Source organism: Pseudophryne corroboree, chromosome 10 (assembly GCF_028390025.1).
Source record: "Pseudophryne corroboree isolate aPseCor3 chromosome 10, aPseCor3.hap2, whole genome shotgun sequence".
NCBI lineage: Eukaryota > Metazoa > Chordata > Amphibia > Anura > Myobatrachidae > Pseudophryne > Pseudophryne corroboree.
Window position 1 is genome coordinate 302,009,064 of NC_086453.1, and position 22,931 is coordinate 302,031,994.

At 47.8% G+C, this 22,931-nt stretch overlaps 1 protein-coding gene across 5 annotated transcripts in view; it reads left to right on the forward strand.

The window, feature by feature from the left end:
- The window catches only part of NPHP4 (nephrocystin 4), a 720,559-nt gene that overhangs the window by 418,156 nt on the left and 279,472 nt on the right, over window positions 1-22,931 (forward strand). For all 5 annotated transcript variants that reach the window (XM_063943436.1, XM_063943435.1, XM_063943440.1 and 2 more), the window contains 2 exons: window positions 17,697-17,879; window positions 21,661-21,799. In XM_063943436.1, coding sequence (XP_063799506.1) covers window positions 17,697-17,879; window positions 21,661-21,799 — 322 coding nt within the window. The remainder of the gene's footprint in view (window positions 1-17,696; window positions 17,880-21,660; window positions 21,800-22,931) is intronic.

Below are 22,931 nucleotides of genomic sequence, written 5' to 3' on the forward strand. Positions count from 1 at the left end.
AATGGAAAAGACACCTCAGGAATAAATCTCTTGAATTAAAAAATGGAAGTAATACATATTTTGGCATGAAGTACACTGTGCAAGGAAGACGTTCATTGCCTCTCTCAGGAAGAAAACAGGAATATACTTATCTATGATATAAAGTAACATAATGTACAGTAGAAGACTAACATAGGGATATTTCACTTTAAAGCCAACACTTATTTACAGTTGAGACAGACCTTTTGTAAGCTGATCTTATTTGAACTTGGGGTTTTATCTGTGTACAGTGTGTATTGTCTTTCTATGGAGGGCGATGGCCCTTATAGCCTCCCATAAGGCCCGATTCAGTAAGGATTGCAAATTCTGGTAAGTAGCTGAATTTGCAATCCTTTTGATCACATGCTCGGGGCCGCCCATCACAGGGCAAGGCAGCCCGGCATGCTAATCGCCGCAAACCCCCCTCCCCCCCAACCACGTTGAAATTGCAGGAGGCCCGCCGCAATTTTTGTGATTGCAGCAGCTGCAATTTTTGTGATTGCAGCCGCCCCGATCACATCCATGCCACGACCCCGTTCAACTACCGCCACCTCGTTTTTAAGCCGTGCCCCGCAATGCTCCATCTCCACCTAGGAAACGGAGCATTGCAGCCCCCCGCGAATGCCTTTGCCTGATTGACAGGCAGAGGTGTTCGCATTTTCTGCGGGGCGCCCGCAGAAGATACGGGTACATGCGCAGGACGACCCCTGTGCATGCACCGCATCCTCTTTGTAATTTTTGCAGTTGGATTGCGTTTTGCCAAAGTCCATAGGCCTGCATTGTGAGTCACATACACCAAAAGTGACACAGAAAGTCTAGTGATGGTTTATGGGTGTGGAGACTGTCCAAGGTCCTGAGTATAAGGTGGGCCTATTCCTCGACCGTTGTCCTCCATAAGGTATCTTATAGTAATACCACAGTGATGATAACAAAAGAAAAAGAAATCAGATAAAGCAAGTATCGCTTGTTATCACTGTACTATCCTATGCTTTTTTTGGAAGTGTCATCTCCATCACACAATGTAAAAACACCATAACCCACGCTGAAGCCTCTGCACCCCGCTGTTCTGTTTCCTCTCGCCCTCTGTTCCCTCCATGAGTTTATAGGGCCCCAATTATTTCAGTGCCACCTTTACATGATGAACCCAGAAGCACTGTCCTCCTGATTCTTCTGTCCATTATCCCTTTCTGCAGACCCCATTACAAAACTCCCACCGCACACTCGCACAGACCCCATTATACAAACACCCACTGCATTGACTGATTACACAAACTCCCACTGCACAAACTGATTACAGAAACACCCACTACACAGACTGATTACACAAACTCCCACTGCACAGAATCATTACACAAACTCCCACCGCACAGACTGATTACACAAACTCCCACCGCACAGACTGATTACACAAACTCCCACCACACAGACTGATTACAGAAACACCCACTACACAGACTGATTACACAAACTCCCACAGCACAGAACCATTACACAAACTCCCACTGCACTGACTGATTTCACAAACTCCCACCGCACAGACCCCCTTATACAAACACCCACTGCACTGACTGATTACACAAACTCCCACTGCACTGACTGATTACACAAACTCCCACTGCACTGACTGATTACACAAACTCCCACTGCACTTACTGATTCCACAAACTCCCACTGCACTAACTGATTCCACAAACTCCCACTGCACTTACTGATTACACAAACTTCCACCGCACAGACCCCATTATACAAACACCCACTGCACAGATTGATTACACAAACTCCCACCACACTTACTGATTACACAAACTCCCACCACACTTACTGATTACACAAACTCCCACTGCACTGACTGATTACGCAAACTCCCACCGCACAGACTGATTACGCAAACTCCCACCGCACTTACTAATTAAACAAACTCCCACCGCACAGACTAATTACACAAACTCCCACTGCACAGAACCATTACATAAACTCCCACCACACAGACCCTATTATACAAACACCCACTGCACTGACTGATTACACAAACTCCGACTACACTTACTGATTACACAAACTTCCACCGCACAGATCCCATTATACAAACACCCACTGCACTAACTGATTACACAAACTCCCACTACACTTACTGATTACACAAACTTCCACCGCACAGACTGATTACACAAACTCCCACCGCACAGACTGATTACACAAACTCCCACTACACAGACCCATTACACAAACTCCCACTGCACAGACTGATTACACAGACTCCCACTACACTTACTGATTACACAAACTCCCACCGCACAGAACCATTACACAAACTCCCACTGCACAGACTGATTACACAAACTCCCACTGCACAGACTGATTACACAAACTCCCACCACACAGACCCCATTATACAAACACCCACTGCACTGACTGATTACACAAACTCCCACTGCATTTACTGATTACACAAACTTCCACCGCACGGACCCCATTATACAAACACCCACTGCACAGACTGGATACACAAACTCCCACTGCACGGACTGATTACACAAACTCCCACTGCACAGACCCCATTACACAAACACCAATGCACAGACTGATTCTACAAACTCCCACCGCACAGAACCACTACACAAATTCCCACTAGACTGACTGATTACACAAACTTCCACTGCACAGAACCATTGCACAAACTCCCACTGCACTTACCCGATTGCACAAACTCCCACGGCACAGACTGATTACACAAACTCCCACCACACAGACCCCATTATACAAACTCCCACTTCACAGACTGATACACAAACTCCCACTGCACAGACTGATTACACAAACTCTCACCGCACAGACTGATTACACAAACTCCCGCTGCACAGACTGATTACACAACCTCCCACTGCACAGACCTTCTCATTGTGCAGGTATCATTTGAACAGAACCGTAACCCTCCATGGCACAGGTCCAGGTTCCATGGCCAGTCACTCTGACTCTGCATAGACTTTTCATTGTTAAACATGTTTCAAATACCCTCCATCTATTACCCAGGCTCCTAGTAGTTACTCTCTGCAGACTCCTCATCGGAAACAGATAAGATCATTCACTTATTACTTTCAAAGACTTTTTCATCATGTGTGAATTGACTGACTGTTTAACAGAAAATAAATGTGTTTTAGACTCTACCACAAGCATTGACCCTCTTCAGCTATAATGACTTCATGTTATGCCTTTAAGTACTGTACGTAAAATGATTTTCCATCACATTTATATCTCATATTTTGCTCATAAAATAACCTGTTATTTTAAGTGTACGGGACTGATGCATTACTTGAATGTGAGGTACCACAAGCTGAGGAACACTGAGTCAGATTGGTGCTATACGTTACAGTATTTTGTGTGGCGTTGTCTCTTTAGCTTCTTATTAATAGACATTATTATGTCACAACTTTCCACATATTCTGATTATAAATTTCAATTCAATGCCAAGTTCTGCTGTTAATAAATTAGTATAACTTTCACAAGAGTTTGTACAGTACAGCACTGGTATTCGTAAAATGTGTAGGCTGTATATGTCCCACAGTTACTAACAAAGCACATATGGAAATAAATGTTCCGTGACTCATATGTACCGACTAAACTACCACACAACACATGGGTTTGTCCCAGCAATACAGCTGATGTAGCCTTTTATGATATGGCACCTGTTTCTTCATATACCTCCCCCACTGCTTCTAATGAGTCAGGATGATGCAGCATGGTAACTACTGTATAGCCGCATCATTCCAAACTCTATTTTATTTCATATTTCTCTAACGTCCTTGAGGATGCTGGGACTCCGTAAGGATCATGGGGAATACATGGGCTCCGCAGGAGATAGGGCACTTTAAAAAAGCTTTGGACTCTGGGTGTGCACTGGCTCCTCCCTCTATGCCCCTCCTCCAGACCTCAGTTTTACACTGTGCCCAGAGCAAGATGGGTGCACTGCAGAGAGCTCTCCTGAGTTCTCTGCCTAAAAGCATTTTTGTTTGGATTTTTTCTCTGAGGAGAGAGGAGCAGACCTTCTTGTCTAAGATAGGCTCTGCTTCCTCGGCTACTGGACACCATTAGCTCCAGAGGGGGTGAACGCAGGTTCTTACTGGGCGTCCACCCCCGGAGCCGCGCCGCCGTTCTCCTCACAGAGCTAGAAGAACAGAAGTCGTCAGGCAGCAGAAGCCTTCAGCTTCACGGAGGTAACGCACAGCACTGCAGCTGTGCGTCATTGCTCCCATACACCTCACACACTCCGGTCACTGTAAGGGTGCAGGGCGCAGGGGGGGAAGGGGGGGGGGGCGCCCTGGGCAGCAATATAAACACCTCTTATGGCAAAAGACAATATACATGTACAGGTGGGCACTGTACATGTATATAAAAGAGCCCCCGCCATATTTTTGTAAGTTTGAGCGGGACAGAAGCCCGCCGCCGAGGGGGCAGGGCTTCTCCCTCAGCACTCACCAGCGCCATTTTCTCTCCACAGCACCGCTGAGAGGAAGCTCCCCGGACTCTCCCCTGCTTACAGACGGTGAAGGGGTGTTTAAAAGAGAGGGGCACATAATTGGCGGATAACATATTATACAGCGCTGCTGGGGAAAAACATTTTGTGTTGGTCTCCAGGATCATTGCGCTGGGGTGTGTGCTGGCATACTCTCTCTCTGTCTCTCCAAAGGGCCTTGACAGGGATACTGTCTTCAGGAAAGGGGTTCCCTGTGTGTGTGAAGTGTGTCGGTACGCGTGTGTCGACATGTTTGACGTGGAAGGCTCGCTTAATGTGGAGGGGGAGTGCTTGAATGTCATGTCGCCGTCGACAACGCTGACACCGGAATGGGTGGATATGCTGAATGTCTTGAATGCAAATGTTAATCTATTGCATAAAAGGTTAGACAAGGCAGAAGCTAGGGATCAGTCAGGTAGCCAGTCCATGCCTGTCCCTGTGGCGCCAGGCCCTACGGGGTCTCAGAAGCGCACCATATCCCAGATCGATGACACAGATACTGACTCTAGTGTCGACTATGAAGATGCAAAATTACAGCCGAAGGTGGCAAAAGGTATTCGGTACATGATTATTGCCATTAAAGAGGTTTTGCATATTACTGAAGAACCCCCGGTCCCTGACACGAGGGTACACATGTATAAAGGGAAAAAGCCTGAAGTCACCTTTCCATCCTCATTTGAACTAAGTGAATTGTGCGAAAAGGCTTGGGAATCTCCGGATAGGAGACCACAAGTTCCCAAAGGGATTCTTATGGTGTATCCTTTTCCAACAAACTGATAGGATACGCTGGGAATCTTCGCCTAAAGTAGACAAGGCGCTGACACGTTTGTCCAAAAAGGTGGCACTGCCTTCTCAGGATACGGTTTCCCTCAAGGAACCTGCTGACCGCAGGCAGGAAATTACCTTGAAGCACATTTACACTCATTCAGGTACTATTGCTAGACCGGCTATGGCGTCGGCCTGGGTTTGTAGTGCGGTTGTGGCATGGGCAGATTCCTTATCTACGGAGATTGACACCTTAGATAGGGATGCTATTCAAATGACCATAGAGCATATCAGAGATGCTGCCTTGTATATGAGAGATGCTCAGAGAGACATTTGTTTATTAAGCTCCAGAATAAATGCTATGTCTATTTCTGCTAGGCGGCTCTTGTGGACCCGACAGTGGACGGGAGATGCCGATTCAAAACGGCATATGGAGTCCTTGCCTTACAAAGGGGAGGAGTTGTTTGGAGACGGCCTCTCGGACCTTGTCTCTACGGCTACGGCTGGTAAGTCGAATTTCTTACCTTATGTCCCCCCGCAGCATACAAAAAAGGCACCTCATTATCAAATGCAGTCCTTTCGTTCCAATAAAAACAAAAAGGTACGGGGATCGTCCTTTGTTGCCAGAGGGAAAGGTAGGGGAAAAAAGCTGCACACAGCTAGTTCCCAAGAGCAAAAGTCCTCCCGTGCCTCTGCAAAGTCCACCGCATGACGCTGGGGCTTCCCGGGGGGAGGCAGATCTAGTGGGGGCTCGTCTTCGGTTTTTCAGCCACGTCTGGGTTCACTCGCAGGTGAATCCCTGGGCATTAGAGATTGTTTCTCAGGGACACAGGCTGGAATTCGAAGACTTGCCTCCTCGCCGGTTTTTCAAATTGGCTCTGCCGGCTTCCAGGTCAGAGAGGGAGCTAGTGTTGGCGGCAATCCAAAAATTGTATATTCAACAGGTGATTGTCACAGTTCCACATCTCCAGCAAGGAGAGGGATATTACTCGACCCTGTTTGTGGTTTCGATACCGGACGGTTCAGTCAGACACATTTTAAACCTAAAATCTCTGAACCTGTACTTGAAGAGGTTCAAGTTCAAGAAGGAATCACTCAGGGCGGTCATCGTCAGCCTGGAGGGGGGGGATTGGATGGTGTCCCTGGACATAAAGGATGCATACCTTCATGTTCCGATACGTCTGAGATTTGCAGTGCAGGACTGTCACTACTAATTTCAGACGTTGCCGTTTGGGCTTTCCACGGCCTCGAGGATTTTCACCAAGGTAATGGCGAAAATGATGGTGCTCCTGCGCAGGCAGGGGGTCACAATTATCCCATACTTGGACGATCTCCTCATAAAGGCGAGATCTCGGGAGAAGTTGCTGGACAGTGTGTCTCTGTCCATGAAGACGTTGCAGATACACGGCTGGATTCTCAATATACCGAAGTCCCAGCTAGTCCCTACAACGCGTCTGACCTTTTTGGGCCTGATTCTAGACACAGACCAGAAAAAGGTTTTTCTTCCGATCGAAAAGGTTCAGGAGCTCATAGCCATGGTCAGGAACCTCTTAAAACCAAAAAAGGTTTCAGTGCATCATTGCACGCGGGTCCTGGGGAAGATGGTGGCTTCATACGAGGCCATCCCTTTAGGCAGGTTCCATGCGAGGACCTTTCAATGGGACCTCTTGGACAAGTGGTCCGGGTCCCATTTACGAATGCATCAAAGGATCACCCTGTCTCCCAGGACCAGGGTATCTCTCCTGTGGTGGCTGAACAGTGCTCACCTGCTAGATGGTTGCAGGTTCGGCATTCAGGACTGGGTCCTGGTGACCACGGACGCAAGCCTCCGAGGCTGGGGAGCAGTAACACTGGGAAGAAATTTCCAAGGTCTCTGGTCAAACCTAGAGACTTGTCTCCACATCAACGTCCTGGAGTTGATGGCCATATACAACGCCCTGTGTCAAGTGGAGGAATTGCTTTGGAGAAAACCGGTTCTGATTCAGTCGGACAACGTCACGGCAGTGGCTCATATAAACCGGCAAGGCGGAACAAGGAGCAGAGTGGCCATGGCCGAAGCGACCAGTATTCTACGCTGGGCGGAAGGCCATGTAAGCGCACTATCAGCAGTGTTCATCCCGGGGGTGGACAACTGGGAGGCGGACTTCCTCAGCAGGCACGACCTGCATCCGGGAGAGTGGGGACTTCATCAAGAAGTCTTCGCACAGATCACGGATCGATGGGAACTGCCTCAAATCGACATGATGGCATCCCGTCTCAACAAAAAGCTAAAGCGGTATTGCGCCAGGTCAAGGGACCCTCAGGCGGTAGCGGTAGACCCTCAGGCGGTAGCGGTAGACACCTTGGGTGTTCAGATCGGTCTATGTGTTTCCTCCTCTTCCTCTCATACCCAAAGTGTTGAGAATAATAAGAATGAGCAGGGTCAGAACAATCCTCATTGTTCCAGTTTGGCCACGGAGGACTTGGTATCCGGAGCTGCAAGAGTTGCTCACAGAAGATCAGTGGCCTCTTCCTCTAAGGCAGGACCTGCTGCGGCAGGGGCCCTGTCTGTTCCAAGACTTACCGCGGCTGCGTTTGACGGGATGGCGGTTGAACGCCGGATCCTAGCGGAAAAAGGGATTCCGGAGGAAGTCATTCCTACCCTGATCAAGGCTAGGAAAGACGTGACGTTAAAACATTATCACCGTATATGGCGGAAATATGTTTCTTGGTGTGAGGCCAGAGCTGCTCCTACGGAGGAGTTCCATTTGGGCAGTCTGCTTCACTTCCTTCAAACAGGAGTGACTTTGGGCCTAAAATTAGGGTCCATAAAGGTCCAAATTTCGGCCTTATCCATTTTCTTTCAAAGAGAATTAGCCTCTCTTCCTGAAGTACAGACTTTTGTGAAGGGGGTGCTGCATATTCAGCCTCCCTTTGTGCCTCCGGTGGCGCCTTGGGATCTTAACGTGGTGTTACGTTTCCTTAAGTCACCTTGGTTTGAACCACTCAAAACTGTGGAGTTGAAATACCTCACGTGGAAAGTGGTCATGTTGTTGGCATTAGCTTCGGCTAGACGTGTTTCAGAATTGGCAGCTTTATCACATAAAAGCCCATACTTGGTTTTTCACGTGGATAGGGCAGAGTTGAGGACTCGTCCTCAATTTCTGCCAAAGGTGGTCTCATCTTTTCATATGAACCAACCTATTGTCGTGCCTGTGGCTACACGGGACTTGGAGGATTCCGAGTCCCTGGATGTGGTCAGGGCTTTGAAGATTTATGTGACCAGAACGGCTAGAATCAGGAAGACTGAAGCTCTGTTTGTTCTGTATGTGGCCAACAAGGTTGGCGCTCCTGCTTCAAAGCAGACTATTGCTCGCTGGATCTGTAACACGATTCAGCAGGCGCATTCTACGGCAGGATTGCCGTTACCGAAATCGGTTAAGGCCCATTCCACTAGGAAAGTGGGCTCTTCTTGGGCGGCTGCCCGAGGGGTCTCGGCATTACAGTTGTGCCAAGCAGCTACTTGGTCGGGGTCTAACACCTTTGCAAAGTTCTATAAGTTTGATACCCTGGCTGAGGAGGACCTCCTGTTTGCTCAATCGGTGCTGCAGAGTCATCCGCACTCTCCCGCCTGTTTGGGAGCTTTGGTATAATCCCCATGGTCCTTACGGAGTCCCAGCATCCTCAAGGACGTTAGAGAAAATAAGATTTTACTCACCGGTAAATCTATTTCTCGTAGTCTGTAGAGGATGCTGGGCGCCCGTCCCAAGTGCGGACTTCTTCTGCAAGACTTGTATATAGTTATTGCTTACATAAGGGTTATGTTATAGTTTATCAGTTGAACCGTGGCTATGTTGTTGTTCATACTGTTAACTGGGTAGTTTATCACAAGTTATACGGTGTGATTGGTGTGGCTGGTATGGATCTCGCCCTTAGATTTACAAAAATCCTTCCTCGTACTGTCCATCTCCTCTGGGCACAGTTTCCCTAACTGAGGTCTGGAGGAGGGGCATAGAGGGAGGAGCCAGTGCACACCCAAAGTCCAAAGCTTTCTTAAAGTGCCCTATCTCCTGCGGAGCCCGTCTATTCCCCATGGTCCTTACGGAGTCCCAGCATACTCTACGGACTACGAGAAATAGATTTACCGGTAAGTAAAATCTTATTATCTCACATAGGGGGAGATGTATCAAAGCTTGGAGAAAGGTAAAGTACCAGCCAATCCGCTCCTAACTGACATTCTTCAAACACATCCTGTAACATGGCAGTAAGGAGCTGTCTTATTATGCCCCTTTCCCATCGCAATGCTGGGTCCCAACCGGGAATTGGAAACGGGTCCTTCCTGGGTACCCTTACACACTGTCACCTCGACGCGCATTATGCCGGTCGGGTAGTTATTGCGTGTGGGGTCGGATTCGGCACTGGGAGATGAGATCATGCAGTGAATGGGTCCCGGGTCGCATCGACCCGTTAACCCGTTCACACTGCACCTGACCCGGTATTTAACCCGGGAATAACACTGCTTTATTCCCGGGTTGAATTACCGGGTCAGGCGACCCGGGAATTCGTTCATGTCCCCTTTCAATATACTGGGTCGTTACCGGGTTATTTTTGCGGCGTGAAAGGGGTGTTAGATTATCACCATGCCATGACATCTTAAAAAAAGCCTATTATAAGGGAATCACTTATTGCGGAGGCGTCAAATTGGCGTTGGGTGGGGCGACGAAAACAGGTTCATGGAGACCGTGTGACGTCTCACGCCCCCTGTGACCCGAAAAATGGTGGTGCTACGCCTGCCAGGCAGGGGGGCTTCCACAAATCAGCATTGTGATTGCAATAAAATTGCGATCGCATCGCTGCTGGTTATTTGCATGCTGGGTGGCCCCCAGTATGCGATCACACCCAGTTGCAGTTTTGATATTTTTGCAAAACTGCAACTGAAGCTGAATAAGAGCCTTTATTCCCAACTCACAATCAGGCCTGAATGTCCCATAGGGATTAGTGTAGTTGTTACCAGCATCCTAAGTGAGGGAATGAACTGCGGGGTGCACAGTGTTCAAGAGCATTCGTTTCATCCATTACTAATTGCTGGATTAATGTGAAAGTAGTCATTCAAAACTGGTGTATAAAGTCGGCCACATGGGTCCAATGGAGGAATTGTTGAAGCACACAGAAGTGCGGTGTCCAAATGGGTATAATGTGGGTCATTCCGACCAGATCGCTCGCTGCCGTTTGTCACAGCGCAGCGATTGGGTCGGAACTGCGCCGGCACCACAGTGCGCTGGCGCATGGCAGCCGTCGTTGCCTAGCGATCGCCTCTGAAGCAGAGGCGGTCGCTGGGCGGGAGGGGGCTGGACGGAGGCGTTAAGCCGCCGTTTAGAGGGAGCGGTCCGGCCAACGCAGGCGTGGCCGGACCGTTGGGGGGAGCGGGCAGTGGCGGCTGCTTGACGTCACCCGCAGCCGCTGCGGGTCGGGGACTGATGAGTAGCTCCCGGCCAGCAAGCTAAAGCTGCGCTGGTCGGGGGCTACTCTTTAAGTGCAAAGGTATCGCCGCTATGCGATGCCTTTGCACTTCTGCGGGGGGGGGGGGCGGCACTGACATGCGGGGCGGACTAGCCCTGAGCTGGGCGTCCCCCCATATGTCAATGTGAATGATTGTAGCTGTGCTAAATTTAGCACAGCTACGATCAACTCGGAATGACCCCCAATGTCAGGTACTCACTACTAGACGATATTGTGGACGATGTTACCGATTCTGACATATCGTTCACAATATCATCGATTGTTTATGCACTATGTCACTAATGATGCGCACTCCAGCGCGTCCTCGGCGACATCGTCCCGGCGTAGGGGGGGGGGGGAGAGTCAGTGTCCATGCTTCATTCGGCAGCGTGGATATCGCTCTTACCCCCCCCCTCCTGTCGTCGCTCTTCGCTGCCTGCATCGGCAAGTGTGTATGGTCACATCACTGACGATATCGCCAGGTACACACATCGTCTATAATATGCCCAGCTTAAGACTTACCTAGAGAATGTAGCCAATCAATTCTCTAAGAGCCAGTGCCTGCTGAAGTCCCCATGATTTTTAGTCAGTCCTCATGATTTTTAGTCAGTTCTCATGATTATTAGTCAGTCCTTATAATTATTAGTCAGTCTTCAAGAATATTAGTCAGTTCTCATGATTATTAGTCAGTCCTTATAATTATTAGTCAGTCTTCATGAATATTAGTCAGTCTTCATGATTATTAGTCAGTCCTCATGAATATTAGTCAGTCCTCATGAATATTAGTCAGTCCTCATGAATATTAGAGTGATAGCCTGCAAACGGAATAAGCTCACAAAATAGTAATCTGCCCTTTGTGTAAGTGACAGATCTTCTTTAAGGACAATATTGGGATGATTTAGTGAAACCTACAGCTGTATGCTGTTTTACTCTGTGTACAAAACATATGACAGAGCAATGGAAAAGGAAATGAAGGAAGCCTGAAGCTCATTTTTCTATTTATATGGGCAGATATAATATAAATTTCAACAGATGAGATACACTGGCACATTCATTTCAGGAATAAAATGCTCACATAATACATTAATACTGCCTATAATGAGCTGTACTGCTGCTTTATGGCCAATTGTGGTGACACTGATGGCTATGTGTTCGGTATAGGGACTTGTTCAGGATGCAATTTAGGCATTGTAATTGAAGATGGCCTATTTTGTTTTGCTAGTTGTGCTTTAAATGTCATCTGTCAAGTAACAATGGAAAATAAAAATTTAATAACGTCTCTTTGGTATGCTCGTATATACAAGGCACGGCTGGCTTTTGTCTCTTATGTCTAAATAAACAGAGCATCGCGTATGTCACAGCGCTCGGGCAAGCAGGTTTGATGTAATGTGCTTTCTGTCTGCTGACGCCATCATTTCATTCACATCCCAGAATGCTGTCGCTCAACATGAGGGGAGATATTTGCACAAGTGTAATAATTGATTGTTCAAAGTACTCTGTCTGGAGCATAATACTGTAAATCATGTGACTTGAGGTATATGCTGTGCAATAATTGGGCCAAACAGCCAATTCTCAGCTGCACAGCGTGTACAGATCACTCAGGGCTGACCATCACATCAAAAGCAATCAGGTGTGCTCCTGATATCAGGACTGCTTCATGGCGTTTGTTAGCCCTGATGGGCCGATGCCATGCCACAGATGTAGTGTGTACAGAGATCGCCAACAGTGCATTTAAAATCGTCACCTCAGCCATCTTTAAGGACATTTATAGCAGGGGTGTATAAACTTTTTTCTTGGAGTACCATGTTAGGAAATTTACTTTGAACAGAGGGACACCATTTTTTTTCCTCATAGTTTTCCTCCCAGCACTTAGGTAAAGGCTATTTAGTAGGGTGGCCAATCCCGGGCCATTTTTTCAGTCCCAGGTATCTGGATTTAAAAATGGTCAATCCCGGGATTGGATTGTTTCTTGTGTAGCCCCGCCCTCGCACCGCACACATAACTCACCATGATACCTGTAAGAGAGGGGGGTGTCCGTGCGACGGGTGAAGGGCGGCTGGCTGCGCAGCGTGACCTCTGACTTCACGTCACGCTGCGCAGGGGAAGCTGGGAGGAGGGAGCCGGGCCGTGTCTGAGCCTCCTGAGGACGCTCAACACTGCCTGGCATTAAAAAAAAACCAATGGGTCACCTGATCCCGAAATCCCCGGAATTGGAGCTTACAATCCTGGGATTGAATCCCGGCTGATTTTTGGCCTAAATCCCGGGTTCCCGCCAATCCCGATCCCGGGATTGGCCACCTTACTATTTACCAATAACATCTGCCAGCCAAGAATCACCCAGAGTCCTCCCTCTTATGTGCCAGCCCAGCTTCCTCCCTCTTATGTGCCAGCCCAGTGTCCTCCCCCTTAAGTGCCAGCCCAGAATCCATCCCCTTATTTTATCAGCCCAGAGTCCTCCCCCTTATGTGCCTGCCCAGAGTCCTCCCTTATGTGCCAGGCCAGACTCCTCCCCCCTTATGTTCCAGCCCAGACTCCTCCCCCTTATGTTACAGGCCAGACTCCTCCCCCTTATGTTCCAGGCCAGACTCCTCCCCCTTATGTGCCAGCCCAGACTCCTCCCCCCTTATGTGCCAGAACAGACTCCTTCCCCCCTATGTTCCAGCCCAGAGTTCCACCTTATGTGTCAGCTCAGAGTGCTCCCCCTTATGTGCCAGCCCAGAGTCCACCCCATTATTTGCCAGCCCAGAATCCGCCCCCCTTGTGTTCCAGCCCAGAGTTCCACCTTATGTGCCAGCCCAGAGTTCTGCCTTACGTGCCAGCTCAGAGTGCTCCCCCTTATGTGCCAGCCCAGTGTTCCACCTTATGTGCCAGCTCAGAGTGCTCCCCCCTTATGTGCCAGCCCGTGGTCCACCCTTATATGCTTGCCCAGAGCCCCCCCTCCCCCTATGTGCCAGGCCCCACACCAAATTAAGTGCCAGTTCAGAGTCCCCCACTCTAATATGCCAGGCCATAATCAGCATCCCCCTTATCTGCCACCCCAGAGCACCCCTTGTGTTACTTCCATCTCCTGGTCTGTGTCCAGGTCCTATTTCTGGTGTCGGCCCGACCACTGGCGCAGCTCCTGACGGGCTGGGTCCTAGTGTGCTTCTACATTCTGCGTCTGCACACTATCACAAGCAGTTGCACAGGGGTCCAGCCTGGCAACATCACCCTCACTGGACTGCCCTACTCCGAAAATCTAACTTACCTACAGAGCTCCGGACACCTCTATTCAGAATCCTAGAAATCCCGGACAGGGATGAGGGCCGCACTCTAACAGGGGGAGGGACACTTTTGGCCCGCGGGCCGCAGTTTGTCCATCCCTTATGTATAGTATCGTTCAGATAGGAACGATAATTGATTAGCGTGTACACAGGAAATCTGATGTTCACAGGTGTGTACCTAACTTTACCAAGCAGCTTAATGAACTCCTAAGTAAAGACTTAAGCTAGGTACACACTATACAATTATCTGGCAGATAATCTGCCAGATCTAGCTGGTTGCAATGAAAATATGGTAATGGATGAGAGCAAATGACAGTCGACCATCTGCTCCCAAACACTGGAAAACAGACAAAAACTGTTGTTCAGACAAGTTGGTTAAATTTGTGTTTAACATTAACATGAGTTAATGTGTTAATGTGCTATCTTTCTCATTGCAAAGTGTTGTCCTCTGCTATCAGTCATTTTAGGTTTATACTGCCCCCTGCGGTGCCTTTGAATGGGCTTACTTTCCTGCGATTAAGCTGAAATCTCCGTTACTCTTGGTTGTGTGACAATCTGTTATACAGTATAGTCCAATCTGTGGTTTAGGTAAAGAACAGAAAACATGACATTTCAGTTCATCTGTAGTTATGTCTGCATCTTTCTATTTTATACATACGGAATCCCTGACCAATCCTTCTCCCTCTCATTTACATAACCATGCCAGAGACATTAGTTTGAGCCAGGGCCGGATCTAGGAGGGGGGGGGGGGGGGGGGGGCGCGAAGGGGGCGACCGCCCCCCCCCCCCCCCCCTTCCCTAACACAGTCATAGCCAGGCCCACTTTTGAGCAGAAGATAGCTCTCCGGGGAGAGCCTGAGGCAGAACGATGTGCTGCATCTTATACCACAGCAGCACAGAGGAGCCAGGAGAGCAAGGATTACAGAGCATTTGCCGCTCACTTGCTGGTGTGTGGGTACTAGGGCTAATAAATACAATTACCTCATAGCACAGTCACATGTACATAGAACAATCACAAAGCTCTATCTCAGTCTCACTCAAAAAGTTCAGTCAGAATTGAGAGAGGAGGAGTTAGGATTGCAGATGGGAGGAGTTGGGACTGTAGAAGGAGGAGTCAAGATTAAACCGTAAACCGCCCCCCCTAAAGAAAAGTCTAGATCCGTCCCTGGTTTGAGCTGTCAGCAATGGAAATAGGCCGATACAATGATATATTCCTGTATACTCACTGTATTGCTTCATTCACAGAGCCAGTGGTCTCCATCCTACATTTTGGGGGCTTTTCAGAGTTGGTTGCAGATTATGATCTCGCAGCAAAATCTGCGACCATGTATTTATTTATTACCAGTTATTTATATAGCGCACACATAATCCGCAGCGCTTTACAGAGACTATTTGCCCTATCACATCGGTCCCTGCCCCAGTGGAGCTTACAATCTATATTCCCTACCACATGTACACGAGCACACATTCATACTCACATGCTAGGGGCCGCCCAGCACAGGAAAAGGCCGCCCAGCATGTGTGGTCCCACGATGCGATCGCAAATCAATTGTGATCGCATGGAATAGAAGTTGACCCCTGCCTGCGCAGAGATGTTTCCTTTCGCAGGAATTGCAGGCGACGTCTTTGGCTGGCCCTGAAAATGGCCATGATCTCCTTCCCCGCAATGCCGCATTGCCGCCCCCTGGACGCGCATCATCTGTCAATCACATGCAATTGCAGACCCTATGGATGCGGCCGCTGCATTCCAATACAGCGGCTGCGTCTATCTTTGAATAAGGCCCTTTATACTGCTGGTCTATCACTGACCTGGTTTGGAAGTTTCGTGGACTTGGGGTTTCTTCCGGTGACCGGGAAGAGGAACCACTACTAGGTCGCAGAAGAGAAGGCCGGATGTAGGTCTTCCTCATGCAGGATTCGAACGGTAGGCAGAAGGTACGGGTGGGCGCTTGAAGGACTCCTGAAAGACAAGACTTGTAAAGGTGCTGATGAATTGGTGGAGAGTACCAAAAGCTCGCTGTGAGCGGTGTTGTGGTGCTAGAGGCACTGAGGTGCTAGAGGCACTAAAATGCAAGAGGTACTGAGGTGTTTTGAAGGCGCTGAGGCCCTTATAGATGCTGAGGTGCTTGGAGGCACAGAGGTGCTGAGGCACGGAGGTGCTGGAGGCACGGAGATGCTGAGGCACGGAGGTGCTGGAGGCACGGAGATGCTGAGGCACGGAGGTGCTGAGGCACGGAGGTGCTGAGGCACGGAGGTGCTGAGGCACGGAGGTGCTGAGGCACAGAGGTGCTGAGGCACGGAGATACTGAGGCACGGAAATGCTGAGGCACGGAGGTCTGGAGATCACAGGTACAGCAGTAGTAGCGATGATACTCAGGCGCCGGAGCTCTGCCCGGCGTCTGAATTTGTACTTCCCGCCAGCACCCGATTGGAGAGGCGCTGATGACGTCACCCGTCCCCAGTGAGCGTCGGGCGCACCCGCGACGTCCTCGCTACGGGCGCCGGACAGAACGCCGGAAAGCAGAGGCCGCCAGCGAGGACGACCGCCCGGGCAGCCAGCAACCTCGGAGGGACAAGCCCGGCGGCCGCGGCGGTGATATGGCATGGTCTTATTAGCTATTACTAGGAAGCTTCTCTCTTTGTTATGAGTTTTGTTTTCTCTCTGTTTTATATTAGTATGGTGGGGCAGAGCCTGATTAAGAGGGACAGGGGCAAAATAATGGTTTGGGGATTCCCTCTTTCCTTTCCTCTGTTTGACAAAGAAACCCATATAGAGCACCTTGAGGGCTGTTGGAGAAAGAGCACTACATAAATCAAATTATTATTATTATTATTATTAGCGAATAATTTTAGGCATATTTACCTACTTTAACCAACTTCTCCTGGGAGAAGCCTGGAGAGAGGCTGCAGCTACCACTTTGGGGGCGGGACTGGGGTCTCCATTTCTTTAGGCCTCGCCTCCATTGCATTAAAGTGATGTGTATCACAGGTCCATTGTCTAGGAGGCGGGGTTAAAATTAGTGATGAGCGGATTCGGTTTTACTCGGTTTTACTCGGTTTTACTCGGTTCTCAAAACGGCATCTTATTGGCTCACGGATGTCACGTGTTTTGGATAGCCAATAAGATGCCGTTTTGAGAACCGAGTAAAACCGAGTAAAACCGAGTAAAACCGAACCTCGCTCATCACTAGTTAAAATGACACGATTCAGGAAGTGGGAAGGATGTGTGAGACCTGTCCACTCTTTCGGGAGTTCGGGGGACTCACACAACTGTTGCGAGTAGGTAAGTATGTTTCTAGGTGGCTCAGGGTGGATATGGGTGGAGTTTGGGTGCATTGTGGATGGGAGGTATGCAGTGATCTGGGGCCCTTACTTTGCTATGAGGTTTTTACCAGTAGCTGAACCATTGTGTCTGAAGAAATAATGACCCTTCTGCTTAATTTGGTACTGACCTTATTATTTGTATGCAATATTATAAACCTATGCAGTGGTCAGTACTGTTACACAGTATGTGGTATAACAAATACTGTTTTGATTATTCTACTCTATAATCTACTTTTGTCTTTACCAGAACGATTTATTTAGACCTGGAATGACACCATGCACTTCATTTAGTGATGTCAGGTATGTGATGGGATTTCTCCTTCTTTCTTTCTCTTGTAGATGCCGCCAGCCACAGCGCTGTCTAACACTGCGTACATGCGTATGATACGCTGGGCTTCCTGGAACCCTCTGTTAAGCCCAGGATCTACAGAAGTGACCTTACCTTTACAAGGAGGACCTTATGCTAACCCCTGTAATAACCTTGCATATAAGATCCCACCAACTAGTATGAGCTCAGACCAGGTGAGAACAACAGCTTTGGGTAATAAATCACATTTGGAAGTGTGTCCTCAAAGTCTCTGAGCAGCATGGGGCACTATAGGCCTGAATCAGAGATGTACGCTAATGCAATCGCAGTTTCACATTTCTGTGTATGGAGACGCCCACTGGCGCCATCACAAATCCAAGCGTTCACATACAAAGATGCAGCCGCAGATCCTTTGATAATCGTGAAGAAAGAGAATTAGTGATGAGTGAGTGAGTGAGTGAGGGTTTTCGCATTTATATATGTAGATGCCACAATTGCTAGTGGCCAGTCGCTGTAATATATAATGAAACACCATTGTGTTATGGACAGCTAGCTGATTACTCCTTAAAGCAATTCACTTACTAAAGTACAACAGAAATTACTTCAGGTCTTCAGGTAATATGATTCGTCCAGGATTAATGTGCCAACAATAAGGGGATCAGTCTTTAGATACACGGGAATCTTACTCCTCTAGCAGATCCTTGTGAGGGAGTTGATCACAAATCTTATTCATGAAAATCTTACAAATAATACCACTCTCCCAATAGAGATTAATTAAATGTCAGGTTTTTTTTTATTGTCCTTTAACTGGTTAAAGTAAATTAATTTTGAGTGCAGTAGTCATATACTGTACTTACTCAGCAGCTGTTCGGTATACTTACACAGCAGCTGATCCGTATACTTACTCAGCAGCTGATCCGTATACTTACACAGCAGCTAATCTGTAAACTTATTCAGCAGCTAATCCGTATACTTACTCGCAGCTTTTCCGCATACTTACTCAGCTGCTGATCCATATACTTACTCAGCAGCTGATCCGTATACTTACTCAGCAGCTGATCCGTATACTTACTCAGCTGCTGATCCGTATACTTACTCAGCTGCTGAGCCGTATACTTACTCAGCACCTGTTCCATATACTTACTCAGCAGCTGATCTCTATACTTACTCAGCAGCTGTTCCGTATACTTACTCAGCAGCTGTTCCGTATACTTACTCAGCAGCTGTTCCGTATACTTACTCAGCAGCTGATCTGTATACTTACTCAGCAGCTGATCCGTATACTTACTCAGCAGCTGTTCCGTATACTTACTCAGCAGCTGTTCCGTATACTTACTCAGCAGCTGTTCCGTATACTTACTCAGCAGCTGATCTGTATACTTACTCAGCAGCTGATCCGTATACTTACTCAGCAGCTGATCTGTATACTTACTCCACAGCTTTTCTGTATACTTACTCAGCAGCTGAGCCATATACTTACTCAGCAGCTGTTCTGTATACTCACTCAGCAGCTGTTCCGTATACTTACTCAGCAGCTGTTCCGTATACTTACTCTGCTGCTGATCGGTATACTTACTCAGCAGCTTTTCCGTATACTTACTCAGCAGCTTTTCCGTATACTTACTCAGCAGCTTTTCCGTATACTTACTCAGCAGCTGATCTGTATACTTACTCAGCAGCTGATCTGTATACTTACTCAGCAGCTGATCTGTATACTTACTCAGCAGCTGTTCCGTATACTTACTCAGCAGCTGTTCCGTATACTTACTCGGCAGCTGTTCCGTATACTTACTCAGCAGCTGATCTGTATACTTACTCAGCAGCTGTTCCGTATACTTACTTAGCAGTTGATCCGTATACTGACTTAGCAGCTGATCCGTATACTTACTCAGCAGCTGTTCTGTATACTTACTCGCAGCTGTTCTGTATACTTACTCAGCAGCTGTTCCGTATACTTACTCAGCTGCTGATCCGTATACTTACTCAGCTGCTTATCCGTATACTTACTCAGCAGCTTTTCCGTATACTTACTTAGCACCTGTTTTGTATACTTACTCAGCTGCTGATCCGTATACTTACTGAGCTGCTGATCCATTAGGATATTGGCTCTCCTTATCCCCTTCATGACACTATTGTAATTGCGATAAAATGTCTTATATGTGTCATGCCCTGACTCATTGTGATAATGCCTCAGGAGGCATCTGCTCGATGCCCGGAGGAAAGTGCGTTCTGCACAAACCATTTCTATCCGCCATGCTGGTATTTACCAGGGTACCCAAAGCTTGGCCAATCAGTCATCGGCAGGGCTAAATCGGCTACTGTATGAAGTATTTAGCGATTGCATACAGTGTAACGTGTTTAGGCTGATGAGCTACAACCTTCTATAGAACAGATATCTTTTGTCGGCCTCTTGGTACATTTTTATACAACGCAATTCACAACCCTCTAATTCTGCAGTACAAATCTGCTTGTCTTCTCCATCTTTTATTATGCCCTTTAGGGGGACAGATATATGACAGGACACTCTGCTAATGTTATATATACACAATTTACAGCTGTTGTGTGCAGTACACAAATATTATTAACAAAAAACCATTTAGAAGTGTAATGTAGCTGGCTCTACAGCAGGGAAATAAGGTCACTGCTGTGACAGATCTCTAACAAAACACTCATTTGTCGCTATTGTGCTTTATTTTGTAGCATTTAACTGCAACTATTCGGTTATTTCAAATCCAATACAGTTAATTGACTACATCCTAATGGTCTCTGGAAGTACGGTGGTTCAGCAGACCCTGACAATTGACTATATGAGTGCTTCTATTCCAAAGAAGAAAAAAAAACTAAGTCAAAAAATATTGACTTTTTTGAACCACTCTGACAGGGATACGTGACAGGAGAGCCAGGAGCATTCTGCTATTACCACATAATGATAGCGCATTGTGGGCCTAATTCAGACCAGATCGCTCGCTAGGGTTTTTTTGCACTGCTACGAGCAGATAGTCGCCGCCCATAGGGGAGTGTATTTTTGCTCTGCAAGTGTGCGAACGCATGTGCAGCCGAGCGGTACAAAAAAACGGGTGTGGTTCATCAAATCGGCAGTGTCTAGGTCGACAATGTTTAGGTCGACCACTATAGGTCGACAGTCACTAGGTCGACATGGATGGAAGGTCGACAGGGTTTCTAGGTCGACATGTGCTAGGTCGACAGGGCTAAAGGTCGACATGAGGATTTTTTTTTTTTGGTGTCGTTTTCTTCGTAGAGTGACCGAAATCCCAAATTAGTGCACCGCGTCCCCTCGCATGGCTCGCTTCGCTCGCCATGCTTCGGGCATGGTGCCTTTGCTCCGCTACCGCTTCGCTCGGCACACTTTACCGTTCCAATCGTAGTCCACGTGGATCGTTAAGTATGAAAAAATTCAAAAAAAGAAAAAAAAATTGAAAAACTCATGTCGACCTTTAGACCTGTGGACCTAGAAACCCTGTCGACCTTCCATCCATGTCGACCTAGTGACTGTTGACCTATAGTGGTCGACCTAAACATTGTCGACCTAGACACTGTCGATCTTCAGACCGGATCCCCAAAAAAACTGTGTGCAGTTTCTGAATTGCCCAGAACTTAATCAGCCGCTCCGATCACTTCAGACTGTTTGGGGCCAGAATTGACGCCTGGAGCCCTCCCTGCAAACTTATGGACATGTCTGCATTTTTCCAACTACTCCCTAAAAATGATCAGTTACCAGCCACAAACGCCCTCTTCATGTCAGTCTCATTTCGAACGCCCGTGCGAATGTATTCTTTGCACAAACCCATCGCTGAGTGGCGATCCGCATTGTACCTGTGCGACGCGCCTGCGCATTGCGGTGCATATGCATGCGCTGTTCTGACCTGATCGCAGAGCTGCAAAAAACGCTAGCGAGTGATCAGGTCTGAATGACCCCCTGTGAGTAAATCTGCAGAATGCCCTCTTCTCATTTCTATCCTCTCTTTGTACAATCAGGTGCAGCAGGTAGAAGCCGGAACGCTGTGTTTTAGCTTCAGCGTCCGATCGGAACAACAGTTAGAGGACACAGCAGAATCCATGGACAGTTTTTCTGAGGAACTTCTACAGTCCAAGAAAAAAGGAGCCTTGGTTAACGGTAATTGTGAATTTCATTCCTTCCACATCAACATGTTGTTATTCTGATGCCAGGGAACTATAATTCCCAGCATGCTTGTAATTCATATCAGGAGCTACAGAGCAAGGTTGGCAAATCCTTGGGCATGATGTGAAATACTGATTAGGGCTGATATAGTTTGTCCGTAGCGCCAGGGCCGTCTTAACAGGATTGTAGGCTCTGGGCAAAGCAATGCCCTGGGGCACCTACCTACCCATTCACTAGAACCAATTTAAACAAAATCATTACATGCCCCTCCTGCCGTCCTGTGCCGTCTCTCTACATGCTTTCATACAGTTAATGGCTGTCAGCACTCTGATTGGTGGATAGCACGAGCCATCCACCGGTCAGCATGCTGGCAGCCATTCACTGTCTGCTGCTGGCTGGGATGCAGGTAGAGAATGCAGCCTCGCTGCTCTGATTGTGCTACCACCATCTGCCCCTGCTCTAAGGCCCAATGAATTGTGCTGCCCTGGGCAGCTGCCCAGTGTGTCTATACATTAAGATGGCCCTGCATAGCCCCTTCTACAGAAGAATGTGTTTCTTTCGACAGTCATGGTGGAATCTGGCAAAACTCTGCAGTAGACATACCGGATCACAATGCAATAACCCCAGACTCTCTGTACTATTTCAGTGGTAGCAAGGTGATGTTCCGCACAATCGATGTGATGTGATACTGGCGCCCATTCACACTATTCATTATCTGTTATAAACCATGCAACAAGTACAGGATATACACACGTTATCTTCTGCACATTCCAACTTTAGAACATGTCAGTGCCAATGTAACTCTATTAGTGACAGTGTTACTCTGTATCAGTGTTATGGTGTGTGGAGAGCCTTGCTATGCCTGATTTCGACTATGCGATTTCCCTTGAACTCCCTCAGAGCCCAGATAGCACAGATAGGACAGATTTTGACTATCTGTGCTTGAGATTTTGTCTATGTACGATTTTGACTAAGTGGCAATTTTGACTATACCTTGTACTAGATAGTACACTAGATAATCAAGATTGACTTGCTTGCACAGTCTGTCTAGCCTTACGATACCGATCCCGCGGGACCGCGCATCGGGATCAAATCGGTATTGCAAGCTGCCTAACACCTTGCTATT